At 56.6% G+C, this 14933-nt stretch overlaps 1 protein-coding gene across 1 annotated transcript; it reads left to right on the forward strand.

The window, feature by feature from the left end:
- The first annotated feature begins 279 nt into the window (after positions 1–279).
- Positions 280–13984, forward strand: LOC113490458 (drebrin-like protein). Its single transcript, XM_026866953.1, has 13 exons — positions 280–330; positions 2961–3073; positions 3639–3713; positions 4188–4334; positions 4436–4513; positions 5082–5233; positions 6311–6365; positions 7212–7286; positions 7395–7497; positions 8599–8748; positions 10121–10224; positions 11601–11706; positions 12803–13984. Exons 2-13 carry the CDS (start codon positions 2978–2980, stop codon positions 12940–12942), a joined length of 1281 nt encoding a protein of 426 aa, XP_026722754.1. The 5' UTR covers positions 280–330; positions 2961–2977; the 3' UTR covers positions 12943–13984.
- The last annotated feature ends 949 nt before the right edge of the window (positions 13985–14933 follow it).

Below are 14933 nucleotides of genomic sequence, written 5' to 3' on the forward strand. Positions count from 1 at the left end.
GTGTAGGGGGGATCAGGGGTGTGGGTTGTCTGTGGGATGGGTGTGGGGTGTCTGGGGGGGATCAGGGGTGTATAGAGGGGATCAGGAAGTGTGTGGGGTGTGTGTTGGGGGTATCAGCGGCGTGGGGACACCCTGGATGGGCTCCCTGAGGACGGGGCAGTTTTTGGGGTGCGCTGCAGAGGGTCTGGAGGAGTTGGGGCAGGAGAGGAGATGCTGACCAGGTGTGAGGGTTGGGGCAAGCTGGATCAAACCTTCACTTCTGGCTTTATTTTAGGGCTCTGTTCACCTATGAAGGCAACAGCAATGACCTACGAGTGGCCGGCTCCGGAGGTGAGCGTGTTAGGGACCGTCCCCCCCTCTCCTGGCACCGCTGGCCGCCTCTGGGGCTGTTTGCAGGGCTCAGCTCACGAGGTCCGGCTGGCTTTTGTCACTCGGGGTTTCTGGTGGCACCCAGCCTCTGCCTGGAACAGCTCCAGTGGTGGGAGACGGTGCTGGCTCCCTCACCCCTCAGTAAAGGGTGATTTTTTTTTTTTTTTTTTTAATCCCTGAGCCTGTTCTGGCCCCTCAGTGCTGGCAGGGGGTGGCCTCAGTGGTGGAACGGAGGTGAGCACACGCTGGGGTGTTTGGTGCAGTTTCTGAGTAAGGAAAATAGAGAAGAGTCTCGGTGGCAGGCGAGAGGCGCATGCGTGGCTCTGCCTTCTCTTCCTTTTCGTTTTCTTCTTTTCCCAAGGATCCAAAGTTCATGTCCTTGTACCTCTTTGCAGTCCTGAAGTATTTTAGATCCCAGCCGGCCGAACGCAAGACGAAGGACCACGAAGTGCTTCAGAGCTGGGTTTCTCAGGCTGGTGATTCCAGCTTGTTGCTGCTGAAGTGCTTCTTCTTTCTTTGGTTCCCCATTTCATGGGACTTTTTTCTTTTTCCTCTGGCTGCCGATTCCCACACAACTGCTTCTCAATGCAAAGCTAAAGCTGTTAGAAAGCAACGCATTCAGGCAGGTTTCTCCGCTCTCTCGATTTGCATCCTCCAGCGCTCAGCTGCGTTTCGCATTTGCAAGTGTTTCTCGCAACACACAAAGCTTGGCGGTCAGGTGAGGGGTTTCTGGGCAGCTTTGTGGCTCCAACGAAGCCAGTGTTGTGAGTGCTTTGGTGCTGGGGCCTTTTGTTAAGCAAAAAGCTCTGACTGAGCTGCAGACAAGGGCTGCGGGGAGCCTCAGGGTGGCTGCAGAGGATGTGACCCCCTGAGCACCGGATCTGTGCTAGAGCACGGCTGCGGGGTCTGTTAGTGGGGCTCAGATGTGGATTTGCTGCTTTCCAAGAGTTGGGGTTGTATGGAGGAGAGATCTGATTTGAAGGCTGTCACAGGTGTTAGCTCCTTGCTGAGTTTTTGCTGTAAATTAAAAGTCCCCCTGTGGTTTTTATGCTGGACCCTGCTTAGTTAGGCGCAGTGTAACTGCTGCTCCCTGATACCGGAGCCCCGACCTCCCCGCAGAGCTCTGCTCCTCCAGCCCTTCCCTTTGTGTCCTTCCATACTCGCTGCCACCGCGGTGTTAAACATTGACCCGGCAGACGCACAGTCCTGGGCCCGCCCAGCGCACAGCGAGGCTCCTGTCAGCCGGCTGGCTTCAGACTTCCAGCCTTAAACTTTTCTGTCAGGCTTAGAAACCACCATGCCAAATTTAGAGCCGAAGCATAAATATTTATAGCGGAGAAGAAAATGATCTCGGGTCCTGCTGCACTGCAGAGCAAAACAGACTGGGCTGTGCAGTTGCTGCTGGGGTTTGATGGTAAGCAGTAGCTTGTTTTCTGCTTTTCAGGGGTCAGACAAACCAAAGCAGGAGGAATCGTGGTCTGTGGGAATTCTTTTGAAATGAGAGCACATGTATTTGAGTTTTTCCTCCTTTCTGGTAGTTTTTTGGCATATGTTTCTAGCGATGCTGTGGTTCGTGGGGCAACATAGCACTTTCCATCGCTCGCCTGTCTTGCACAGCCCCTCTGCTGAGCCCTGCACAATTTTTTTTCCTCTGTGCATTTTCCTCCTTCAACCCCAAGCTCATAGCTGAGATCTGCCCCTGCAAAGACCTGCCTGGAGGGGCCCTGTGGGTTTAAGACCAGCAAGGAAATCGTGAGAGCAGGAGTTTCCTCCTATGGTTGGCGAGTGTGACCTTACCTTGCACCAGCCTCTCGGTTTCTTCCTACTTCCTATTTGACGAACAGGGCTTGTCACAGCTGCTGACGGACTTAGAAGGTGGGATTCTTGTGTCAGCACTGGCGTGGCCAGCAGGGACAGGGAAGGGATCTGAGCCCTGGGCTCGGCACTGATGAGGCCATCCCTCGGGGAGTGGGTTCAGTTCTGGGCCCCTCACCCCAAAAAGGCCATTGAGTGACTCGAGCGTGGCCAGAGAAGGGCAACGGAGCTGGGGCAGGGTTTGGAGCACAGGTCTGCTGGAGAGCGGCTGGGGGAACTGGGGGGGTTCAGTCTGGAGAAGAGGAGGCTGAGGGGAGACCTCCTGGCCCTCTGCAACTCCCTGCCAGGAGGGGGCAGAGAGGGGGGATGAGTCTCTGGAGCCAAGGCCCCAGCGCCAGGCCCCGAGGGAATGGCCTCAAGCTGCCCAGGGCAGGGTCAGGCTGGCTCTGAGGAAGGATTTCTGTGCAGAAGGGGCTGTTGGGCGTTGGAATGGGCTGCCCAGGGCAGGGGGGAGTCCCCGGGATCCCTGGAGGGGTTGAAGAGTCGGGCTGAGCCAGCGCTGAGGGATCTGGGGGAGTTGGGAACGGTCAGGATGAGGGTCATGGTTGGGCTGGAGGAGCTGCAGGGGCTTTTCCAACCCAGAGGATTCTGTGATTCTGTGAATCATTAAAAAGAGAGATTTTTATCTATTCCTCAACACTCTGCAGGCTTGGCTGTTCCCACCACGTGTGTGTGATCTGCTTGTCTTACACCCTCTCCTTTCTCTCCCGGGGCAGATGGTGGCCTGGAGGAGATGGTGGAGGAGCTCAACAGCGGGAAGGTGATGTATGCCTTCTGCAGGGTGAAGGATCCCAACTCCGGCCTGCCCAAATACGTCCTCGTCAACTGGGTGAGTGGGGCCAGGCCTCTTTCTTTCACAGGAGGGATCTGGTGGACATAAATTGCTGTTTCTCCCATCAATTCTCTCTTGAACCGTAGTTGCCGAACGCTCGGCAGCCAGCACGTTGAACCCCCTCCCTCAAGCTGCAGTACCGAGGATGTTCCGTGCCCACTGCTGTGGGTGCGTAGTCCAAACCCCATGGGCTCAGGCAAAGGGAGGTTGGGAGGATTCACTTCCCTGTTGCATCTCTTTGGCCACGTAGCTGGCTCAGCTGCAGCAACACTGCTGGTCAGTGGCTCTGAACCCATCTAGGATGGGTTGGATGAAGTCCTTGAGGATGAGCGGGAGCCTGAGCCCTCGTGGTGTGGCCGCGGTCCCCGGGCAGGTGGCTCAGCATGTCCCTCTGAGCAGTGCTTGCTGCAGAGATGGCTCTTTTTCCATGCTGTAAGCCCTGGTGAAGCCCTTGGTCATGGCCAGCATGGCTGATTTACAGGTTTAGATCAAGGTGCTGCTGCCATAAAACCAGCCTGGGATGGGACTCTGATAAGCAGGTGCTGGTGGTTTCTCTTTGCAGACTGGTGAAGGCGTGAATGACGTGAGAAAAGGAGCCTGCGCCAACCACGTCAGCACCGTAGCAAACTTCCTAAAGGTCTGAGCCTCTTTTAATTGTGTCCTCCCTGGACTGGGGGGGCCCTGGGTTAGGGTACCTGCATCCTGTGGGGCTCACGCTGCTCTTCAGGGTGGCACAGAGGCACCTGTTTGCAGGCAGGACTGTGGGCAGGAGAGGTTGGGCAGTGCTGCCCAGCACTCAATACTCCCTGCGCTGCAGGATAGCCCGGGCGTGCATTTCAGAGGCTGATTAGCAACACAAACCTCTTGCAGTCAAAAATAGCTCTGGAGACTGCAGAGGAGGCGAAACAAGCCTCTTTCTTCCCCAAGAAATATTTGCTTTCCCAGCGTTGTGTTATCTTAGAGTGGCCACTCACCTCTCTTCCTCACCTGAGACCTTTTCCTTCCCTTGGGAGCTCTGGGAGCACAGACAAGACCTATCAAAGCAGCGTGGCACGTCTAGTGGCTTCTCGAGCTGCTGTCTCACTCTTGTGCTGGCTTCCTCCCCGCTCAGGGGGCTCATGTCACAATCAATGCTCGTGCGGAGGAGGATGTGGAGCCTGAACTCATCATGGAGAAAGTTGCCAAGGCCTCTGGGGCCAACTACAACTTTCACAAGGAGAGCAGCAAGTTCCAGGACGCGGGCCCTCAAGCTCCCGTGGTAAGTTGACTCTGATGGGGTTTTCTGGTCCCTCTGGGATCACAGTTGGGCCATTGCTCAGTGACTACCACTCACACATGCCACCTTCTTCCTCCCCTCAGGGCTCTGTCTACCAGAAGACAAATGCAATGTCTGAAATCAAGAGAGTCAATAAAGATAATTTCTGGGCCAAAGCTGAGGTGAGTGCTGCTGCTTCTCTTCTGCAGCCAGGCACGAGGAGGGCGAGGCATTTGGATGTAGCTGGAGATTTCTCTCTGTCTGCCTCCTCCCTCTCTAACCTCAGCTCCTCTGCCTGGAGTCAGGGATCCAGACCTCCAGCAGCGTGGCGTTGGGCTGGCTGCAGAGGTCCTGCTGCCTCAGGGTGCGAGGAGAGGAGGAAATTAGTCTCGAAGAGCAAGATGCTTTTTATATCATTGTAATTTGGCTCAGGGCTGCTGGGGTGGGTGCAGGAGGTAAGGGCTGGGCTCCCAGGGGCTGTCAGACGCCATTTGGGTGAGGAGGCTTGTTTTTGACCTTTGTAAAGGCAGCACTCGAGCAGCACAAGTCTGCTCTGGATTTACTTCCCACTCAGGTTGCTTTACACCGGGGTTTTACCAGGGTTTAGCAATAGCGCGTGAAACTTCAGCCTGCGAAAGCGTTATGGGTGCCACGAGCCCTGGGAGCTGCCAGGAGATCTGCCGTGCTGCACAGCAGCATGCGGAGAGCTGGGGGGATTAAACCCACGACCTGTTGCACGTCTCCCATTAGAAAGATGAAGAAAACCGCCGGCTGGAGGAGAAGAGGAGAGCGGAGGAGGAGCGGCAGCGGCTAGAGAGGGAGCGGCGGGAGCGGGAGCTGCAGGAAGCGGCGGGACGAGAGCAGAGATATAAAGCGAGATCCAACGAAATCGAAGCCCAGAAGTGAGTCCCTGCCGCTGGCAAGTGTTTGTAACGATGCCCAGAGCCCATCCCGCTGTCTGGGATCTCAGCTTTGCTCCCAGTGGTGCCCTGTGTCCTTGTCATCACCTCTTCCGAGGTGCTGTCCCCGCCCCAGCCCCTGCGCTGCCAGCGGAGAGTTGTTCCGTGCATTCCCGGCTGCTGCCATTGCTGCAATTCCAGGAAATCTCCTTGAAGGCAGCAAAAGCGGAGGGGATCTGCCTCGGCTTGTGCCGGGGCAGGCTCAGCCCGGCCACCCCTGTAACACACTGCCCTCGAGCACCACAATCTGCGGGTCCGATGCTCCTGATAGCCCCCTGCTCCTGCCAGTGTGCGAATGAGCTGGGTTTGCCTTCACTCACCTTCCCGGAGTGGTGGTGATTTGGCCCAGCTGATCTGGGCTCCTCCAGCTTTATGTGTCCCCCCACCCCAGCAAGCCTCTGGGTTGGAGAGAGCATCTGCTCCCTGCCTTGGCTGCTTGTCCACCATCGTCTGTGCATCTCCCTGCCTGTGGGTCCTGCCCCAGCACCAAGCACCTTCCAGGATGCTTCTGAAACACGACACTGAACCCTGTGGCCACCGTTCCTGGGGTGCTGGAGGTCTGGACCGGCTAGTGGAGGGCTCTGAGCCCTGCAGAGAGGAGGCAGTGTGTGCAGTGACCTGCATTGTACTGATTTCCTTCCTCTCTGAGCCTGGCGTGACTCCTGTTAGGTGGTGGAACTCACTTCTGCCAGCAGCAGCGGGCACTGCCTTCCTGTTTTGAGCTCAGATGGGGAAGTCTGCCTGGCGCCTCTGTGCCGGATGCTCTTGTCCATCCCCTAAAGGAAGAGGTTTCCCCAGTTCGGTCCTATTTGAAGCAGCTCCTGCCACTCTGCCCCTCTCTCCTTGCTCCCTGCAGCTCTGGGGGTGGCCCTTGGCTCCTCGTCTGGCCCCGGGGGTGAGAGGAAATGTCCTTCCTCTGGTCTTCCTCACGTAGCTGCAGTAGGATGAGGTCCTAGGGCAGGCCTGTGCAGAGCAAACCGCTTGTCCTACTTGTTCTTTAATCCCCATTTGTCACTACAGAAGACTCCAGCAGCAGCAGGAGGCAGAGAACAGGGACAAGGAGCAGCAGCAATGGGTGAGCTTTGGCAGTGTCCCCTGTGGTGAGGTTTTGTCACGCATCCCGCATGACAGACAGGACAGGGTGCCGTGGCGCAGAGCAGGCTTCAGGCAGAGGCAGGAGGGTGATGGAGGAGCACCCTGGACATCCCCGGGCATTGTGGTGGCAGGTGGGGGACATGGAAAGACCCAGGGACACACTCTGGCAATAGAGGTGCCACGGGCTGGTCCTACACGTCTCTTGCTCCATCCTTGATTTCGCTGGATCTCGTGTATCCTTTATAGTCTCTTTAATGAAGTAACAAGCGCCAGGCCCCGAGGGAATGGCCTCAAGCTGCCCAGGGCAGGGTCAGGCTGGCTCTGAGGAAGGATTTCTGTGCAGAAGGGGCTGTTGGGCGTTGGAATGGGCTGCCCAGGGCAGGGGGGAGTCCCCGGGATCCCTGGAGGGGTTGAAGAGTCGGGCTGAGCCAGCGCTGAGGGGTCTGGGGGAGTTGGGAACGGTCAGGGGGAGGGTCATGGTTGGGCTGGAGGGGCTGCGGGGGCTTTTCCAACCCGGACGATTCTGGGATTCTTCTCACACTGGCAGCACATTCCCGGTGGCCAGTCCAGCACAGCCCCTGGAGAAAGCAGAGTTTAAAACTCTTTCTAGGACAGAGCCTGGGGACACCAGGGGAACCCAAGACCTTCTCCTCAGCCCAGCAAACCTCTGTCTCCCTCCCAGATCCAGGGAGTTTCCTCCCCATTCACCCTCCATCGCCATGTCTGTTCTGTGTTCCCATTTCGCTGGATCTGGGGGCTGGGTGGGGAAGGAGGGGGCTGGCTTGGCGCCTGCCGAGGCTGTAGCAAACCCTTTCTTGTGCTGCAGAAGGAGCAAGCCGAGGAGTACGAGGCCAGGCAGCGGAAGGGCTTCAAAAGGAGCGAATCGGTGGAGAAAGCCCAGGTACGCTGCCGGGAGCCCGAGCGCTTTGCAGTTGGGGCTGCGTTGGGTCGGCTCCCCACCTCCTGCTGCTCCCTGTCTCAAGGCTGTGGTGCCTTTTCTCCTTCCCAGGAGGCCGCGTCGCTGATAGCGCAGAGGGCGGTGAACCCCCGTGACATCTTCAAGCAGAGGGAGAAGTCGGCGCCGGCAGACGCGGTGACGCCGTCCCAGCCAGGTGTGGTGCCGGGGGTGACGCTCGCAGGGGGTTAGGCAGCTTAAATTTAATTTTAAAAACTAAATATATTCATGCCAGAGAGGAACCACTGTCAGAATCAATCTGCTATAAATTCTACACAATTTTTTTCACTGGCTGAACCAAACTAGAGTGTGTCCCTTTAGAAGAGACTGATCTGATCTATCAGATAGAAACCAGGAAGTTGTGAAAACCAAAGCTGAAACTAGCTGAGGAAGTCGCTGAGAACACGTGATATCCCTGGGTGAATTGTCTCCTCCTCAGTCAGCTCAACCTCCTTGAAAATACCTTGAATTAATTTGAAATAAGCACTTTGATTTTGTGAAATGAGCCCAAACGTGCTTTCTTGGATAGGCAAGCCATCGGGGCGACAGGATGAAGTGCCACGGTGTGAACATTTCTTTGTTTAAAAATAGGGGGGAGGCTGATTTCTGAGGGTGAGAAATCCCTCAGGATTTCCCTCATTTGTGTTCGTATTTGATGTTTCTCAATGGAGGAAAGGAAAACAAATGCGCTGGCACCAATAAAACCCAGGGGCTAAGGATGGGCTGGCAAGTCTTGGTGCTTATTCACTGCTGTGCTGTGGGGCTTGCCTCCTAACTCTGCTTTTGTTTGCATTCAGAGGCAGAGATGGGGGAGATAACAGCAGAGTTGCCTCCTGCCAAAGGAAAGTACTTGAGTTTGAATCATACCCCTCCCAGCTGCTGGTCAGAATGTCTGTGAAACTCAGGGTGCCCCAAAAATCACTGTGGAGAGCCCCAAGAGCAGGGCCTGGGTGGAGGTGTCCTCCAGCTACTCTTTCTCCTGATAATTAAGTTTTGTCTGCCGGGTTTTTTTTTCTTTCTTGACTGCAGCAACTGCTGTAACCAGTAGACAAACTTGTTTTCCCCAACCAGGATTAAAGCTGGAAAATCCTGCTTAGGAGGATAAGGAGCAGTGGGGCTCCTGAGGCGAAAAGCACCCGACAACACCCTTTTTGGTGACTAACTCCTGGGATTCCTGGGGAGTCACCGGGCTGTCGTGGTTGCGCTGGATGTCTCCATGCCTGCCTGACTCCTGCAGCACGTTTAACTCCTTTTCTAGGCAAACTTCGCAGCCCTTTCCTGCAGAAGGAGGTGAACTCTGTGCCGAGTCCTGCCTCTCCTGTCTCTCCTGCCCGAGACGCTCCCCCAGCCTCCTTCACCCCCTCCTCTGCTTGGGGGACGCCTCCGGCCTCTCCAGTACCCGCAGCAGGTGCGTGGCTTTGCTTCCTCGCCCAACCAAAGCTTTTTTACCTCCCTCTCCAAATAGGATCCTCAAAAATGGGCACGTTGGGACCAGGCTCCGAGTTTCTGTTTTGTTTTCCCGTGCCTCTGCAGAACGTGAGCGGATCTTTAGGCCAGAAACCCGCAGGCTTTGTCTGCAGCTGGAGGGGATGGCAAGAGCTGAGTGCGGTGCTGAGGCTGGGGAAGGAGGAGACATTGCTGCCTGGTGCAAAGGTCCCTTCCTTTCCTTCTCAGGCTTAGCAGGAGGTTCAGCAGCCGCGGGGATGAGGACATCTCCTGGCTGGAAGGCTGAAATTCAGCTACATGCACCCCTAGAGCCCCTCTCCAGACCTCCTGCTGCACTCAGACCTTTCCAAAATGCCTTTGAGACCCAGTAAAGAAGACTTTCTACCCCCAGACAGTGGTTTCCCTCTGCGCAGCGGCCAGCTCTAGCAGTTAGACGGGGCATTTTCTCCATCCCAGTAAAGACCAGAGAGGGTCTGTGTGTGTTGTCAGTGCAGCGAGGCGAGGGCTGGCAGTGCCCATCTGCCCAGGCCTCGCTGCCCTCGTCGTGGGCAAGTCAGGCAGGGGCAGCCGGGCCACAAAGAGCTTTTTCTGCATGTGGTGAGATGCCCTGGCCCCTTTGGAGTGGTTTGGGTGGGAGGAGCAAGTCTGGAGGAGTGCTGGTTGTATCTGGAAGGTTTCCTCAGGTGCTGTGAGTGGCACAGATGTGGTGCCTTGTCCTTGAAGGGCTGTGTGGTCTCACGTCCCTGCTCGCCAAGCTGCTCCCTGCCCCGGCTCGAGGATGCACTGGAGCTTTGCTTCAGGAAGGTGGGAGCTGGGAAACAACCTCCAAGCTGCCGTTTCCCTGTTTCCCAACTAAGTCCAAATTTACGTGGTTAAAAAACAAACCCTTTGAGTGATTGGGTTCAGCAATCAGCTAGAAACAGATTTGCTTTAATGGAGCAAAACCAGCGGCTGTTTCAGAGCGCCGAGGTGGGGGCCAGGAGGGCCGAGCTCTGGTGGCCCCAGGCTGCAGTCACCACTAGATGCTGCTCTCAGCCAACCCTTCCCCACTCACCACCAGATGCAGCTCGGAAGCTCATTCCTTTCCCTGTCGGAGGAATGAGAGCTCCAGGATCTCTCCCTTGTCCTTTTTATCGCTCCCTAAACCCCTGCTCGCCCCTGGGTCTGTGCTTGCTGCACCCATCCCCTCTGCAGGGCAGGAGACCTGGGGACGTTCAGCTTGTCGCAGAAGTTTGGTGACACATCAGCCTTGGAGCAGGAGTTGGATGAACCAGGGGACAGGGGGAGATTTTGGTGATGGATATCGTGAAGATAATCTCGTGTTTCTTTTGCAGGACGAGACTCTGGGTACAATTCTGTCCCGGCTTCCCATGGGGAAGAGGCAAATCTGTACGAGGAGCCACCAGACCCTTCAGCCATCTATGAAGAACCCCCTCAGGTTGGTGCAGGGAGGAGGATAGAGGGTCCCGGAGGGGAAAAGGGCACCCGAGAGCTGGCTGGGATCTTCGTGCCAGAGCGTGGCTTTGTCTCATCTTTTAGGATGAGTCTGGAACCCTCTTTCTTTGAGTGCAAACCCTCTGGTGCTCAGAGTGTGGCTGCCTGGGCTGAACTCAGTAGGAAATTGAGAAACCCCCAAGCTCGGGCCTCATCCACCCAGCGAGGGGCTGCTGCTGCGTCCTCCCCAGTGCTGACGGCGGGAGGGGCTGGTGCTGAGCCCCCGTCACCCCTCCCGCACCCTGGGGTGCTCCCTCTGGTGTCCCTGGAGCCCCGCGGGGGAGCACGGGGAGAGCCTTCCATCAGCTTCTTTGCCAAAGCACTTTCTCCTCCTTCTTCTGCTTCTTTGCATATCCAAAACCAGCGAAGCTGACAAAGCTCAGCTATTCTTGGCGTGCTCCGTCAGATTCTCCAGCGTCTAATAGTGGGGTTGTGTCATGCGGCAGTGTTTCCCTTGGAGATGTGGTGGCTGTTTCATTTCCTCTCCTCTATTCATCTCTCTTGTCCCACCCCCCCCAGCTCACAAAACCTTAAGTATTTCAAACATACTTATCTTTCTGCTTCTCAAATTTGTCTGAAAGTGCCGAGTTCGTTCAAAAGGAGAAGGAGATGGGCTGAGCGATTGCCTGAGCCTTTCTCTATGAAAGAAAAGTAAAAAGCAGCCAGCTCAGGTCTCAAAATAGCAATTTGAGAAATACTTGGAAAACTGGAGTTGGAGCTTGTCCAGCTTCAACAGGCCTCGATGTGGGGTTGACGAACCGCTGTCTGCAGCGGAGATCCTCAGGGATTAGCTTCCAGAAGTTGTCTGCTGCTGGTCTCCAGTGTTTCTGGCTGTGGTGCTGGCTGCTGGGCTGGAGGCATGGCAGCATCGGTGCTGGCTTGTGAGCCCAAGCGGGGCTCTGGCCGCCTTCCCTCTGCGCTGTGAGGCTGGTTTATACGCTCATCTCCTGTATCTCCTGGCAGACACGTGGCACGACCATCGCAGAGCCAGCGTTTTTGTTCCAGGGGGGAGCATCTGGAACCTGCTGCACGCAGTTCTCTGAGGCTTGGGGAGGGGCTGATCTAAATCTCTGGGTGTTGCACGGTGTCATACTCCCTCTTCCCACTGGATTCTCCTGCAGTTCCTGGAGTGCAACACCCCCCGATCCACCCCGAAACCGAGCAGGGCTGCAAGAAGCAGAGCGGGGCGACGTGCACCCTGTGTGTTGGGGTGCTGAGACCCCGGGCCGCAGACCCTCGCTGTGGCTAACAAAGCACGAGCTGCCCATCGCAGCATCATTCATGCTGGTAACAACTTTTCTGCCTCTTTTCTTCCTGAAGGATCAAGTTGACGGTGCCAAATACGACTACGCAGTCGAGTACCAGCAGCCACCAGACCTGACGGGGAAGGGGCTGTGTGCCCGGGCACTCTACGACTACCAGGCTGGTAAGACCCGCAGAATTCTGGGGTTCCCTCTGAACTGGGCAGGGTTTGCTGGGCCCAGTCTGGCCCCAGAGAGCTGGACCGGAGGCATCATCACCCCTGGCAGGGTTTAAACCTGGCTGGCAGCTAAACACCACCCAGCCACTCGCTTGCCCTTCCCTGCCTGGAGGATGGGGGAAGAAATTGGAGGGATCAAGGGAGAGGCATAGGTTGAGATAAAACGAGTTTAATAATTGAAATAAATAAAACAATAATTGAAAGTACAAATGGGTAATGCACAAAGCAATTGCTCATCAGTCGGGAGACTGATACGCAGCCTGTTCCCAGTGAGTGATCCCAAAATACCACGATCCTGGAAGTGAGAGAGAACCACCCCCTTCCCGACTGCCCCTCCTTTATATCCGTGATTTACACCCTGCGGAATATTCCACGGGGGGCGTTCTGGCCCTGCCCCCTCCCAGCCTCTCGTAGGCCCTGTACAGGCAGGGCACGGGGAGTGGGAGACTCCTTGATCTCTCAGCAGCAACTGCAACCATCCATGTGTTATCAGCATTCTCCTCATACCAAGTCCCACACTGAATCCAAAACACGGCACTATTCTGGCTATTAAGAAGAAAAATTAACTCTACCCCAGCCGAAACCGGGACAACCCCTCACACTGGGCAGTCCCACAGCAGAGTGCTAAATAAAGTGTCTTCCACCCAAACTGGAGCTGGAAAAGCAAGTGAAGGAAGCCATTAGCTTCTCTTTTCTCTTAATATCTGTTTCTTGCTCTCCTCCCTGTCCTCCCTCCCCTGTCTTCCCACGCAGAAAGTCACATCTTACCGTTTGCTGGACCCCCCCTGCCTTCCACAGCAGCAGTGGGGCTGAGCTGCCCTTGATTTTTCCAGCCACAAACCCACCGATTTGCTTCGAAAAAGCAGCTGTGGAGGGGTTTGGGCTCCAGCAGGACATCGGGAAGCTGAACGTGTCACAAGCTCCTTTCTTTAAGCAAAGGGGTGTCTGTGGGGGGGCTGCGTGCTCTGCAGGAGGGATGGCTGGGGGGGGGGGAGTGTTCGGGCTGGTTTTAACCCCCTCCCTTGCTCTTGTCTGATTCCAGCTGATGACACTGAGATCTCATTCGATCCGGAGAACATCATCACCAACATCGAGATGATCGACGAGGGCTGGTGGCGTGGCTACGGGCCCGACGGCCACTTCGGCATGTTCCCAGCTAATTATGTGGAACTGATAGAGTAAGGGGGCTGGCGGGGGCCACAGGGACCAGAGCCGCTCTGTCCCTCCAGGAGCACTTGGCTCCAGCCTGATTCTTCCAAACGATGTGTGGCTTTTAGTTCTTTTTTTTTTCTCTCCAAGTGAAGTGCCATTGCCCTGCTCCCTCAGCAGCAGGGCTGACCCAGGCGCTGCTCTCCTCTGCCCTCTCCCGTCCCCCACAGCTGGCCCTCAGTGGGGGCGAAGGGTCCCATCCCATCCTGAGCCCCTGGAGTGCTGATCCTCCCCCTCCTCCCTCTGGTTTGGGGTGTGAATTTTCTTTCAGGGCTGAAGAGGGGGAGGACAAACGCCGTACTGGGCATTTTCAGGGAACAAGTTGCCTCTCCTGCCACGCTCCCTCCGACCCCGTGGCCTCAGAACCAATGTGGCCACGACAGAGAAACCACTTTTCCCCATTTTGGCTCGCTGACAAAGCTCACTGGGTTGATTTTAGCATCTCACAGGGGTCTAACGTCACCTGGAGAGCTGAAACCTGGCTCCTCAGCATTGCCACCACCCCCCTCCCCAAGCATACAGGAACTCGCCACCGGGGCTGCCATGAGTGTCCCTGTTTTCCTCCCGACTGTCCCCACTGGAAGGCTTTTCTCTGCCTTCCCTCTCCCTAAACCATGCTTCGGGGGTTGAAATCATGCGTGAGCAAGCTCCCCTGCGGAGGAGATCCAACGAGGCCAAAGTGGGTGGTTTGGTTGGGTTTTTTTTTAGCAAAACCTGTGAGCGTGGGATCCCTCCCCTCCTCCATCAACCCCAAATTCACTGTGAACAAGGAAGAGCCCAGCCCAGCTGCCACCTTCCCCCGCCCCTTGTTGAGTCTTTTCCCTTGGTGTTGCTTTAGAAGTAGCAGGAGGACGGGGTTTGGGGGGCCGGGGGGTCCTGGCTCGCCCACCCCTCCCATGGGCACTGGGGCCTGACCGTGTCCCCCTGAGGTCCCGTGGGCTCCTTCCCCCCTGCTCGCTCCTTCTGTGCTGTCCCCGTCCCTCCCAGCAACAATAAAAGGGCTTTTCTTTGGTGATGGATGCAGTAGGATCCAGCTGTGTAGTCCCAGGCAGGAATTGGGGTGAAATTCTGGTGTTTTGGGGTGGGGTGGGGCAGGGCTCACATGTGCCTAATGTCAGCACCAACGAGAAATCTTTTAATAAGGCTGAGCGGCGCGTGGGAATCGCATGTTTTCACAGCGGATCATCGTGACCAGGCTTGTGCCCCAGAGAGGGGAGCGAAGGCAGGGATAATTGGATAACTAATTAGCCCCAGCGCTAATTATTCGAGTCCAATGAGGGAGGGAGGTTTGGTGAGAAAAGCAGCTGGAGGCAGTGGCTGGCAGAAGTGAGCAGGCAGGGATGGGGGTCCTGGGGTCTGGATGGCCCTGGGGGTGTAGAGGGGCTTTAGGGGTGTTTTTGGGGTCACTGTGGGTTTGGGGACACTGAGGACATCAGGATGCAGCGACCCCTGATAACAGGGGGGTGGGGACATCAGGGCCATGTGGACATGGAGGCTGAGGGGACCCTGGGATGAGGGGATGCAGGGACATGGGATTTGGAGACAGGAGGGACCTGGGGACATGGGTGATTTGGGGACACCAAGGATGTGGGGCCACTGGGGATCCAGGGCTGGCAGCCACAGGCCATCTCCCACCTTTCCCAAACATGTCGGGGTCAGATGTTCACGCAAGGACCAGCACCTAGGCACCCATGGGTGCTGCCAGCCCCTAGGGACATTTTCCGGCCATGGGCATCACCCCATGGGGCAGAGACCTGGCGCACTCATGGCCCAGGTGGCCCCACAGGATGCTGTGTGAGGTGACACCACACTGGGGGTGCTGGGGACATCTTCCTGCACCACCATGGCCCCCGCGCTGCCCATGTCCCTCCTGTCCCCAGGACTGCCACCGCACCCAGAGCAGCGAGACACGGGGCTCAGCACCGTCCCTTTATTTGCCAAGGCCTGGGCATAGGATGGGGGGG

This window comes from Athene cunicularia, unplaced genomic scaffold, assembly GCF_003259725.1.
Source record: "Athene cunicularia isolate RWA unplaced genomic scaffold, athCun1 BOjh376331_part1, whole genome shotgun sequence".
NCBI lineage: Eukaryota > Metazoa > Chordata > Aves > Strigiformes > Strigidae > Athene > Athene cunicularia.

Coding starts and splice junctions, on each gene's coding strand:
- LOC113490458 (XM_026866953.1), top strand. CDS start 2,978: ATGGTGGAGGAGCTCAACAGCGGGAAGGTGATGTATGCCTTCTGCAGG. Junction 3,074..3,638: donor AATACGTCCTCGTCAACTGG/GTGAGTGGGGCC, acceptor TTCTCTTTGCAG/ACTGGTGAAGGCGTGAATGA. Junction 3,714..4,187: donor CCGTAGCAAACTTCCTAAAG/GTCTGAGCCTCT, acceptor CTCCCCGCTCAG/GGGGCTCATGTCACAATCAA.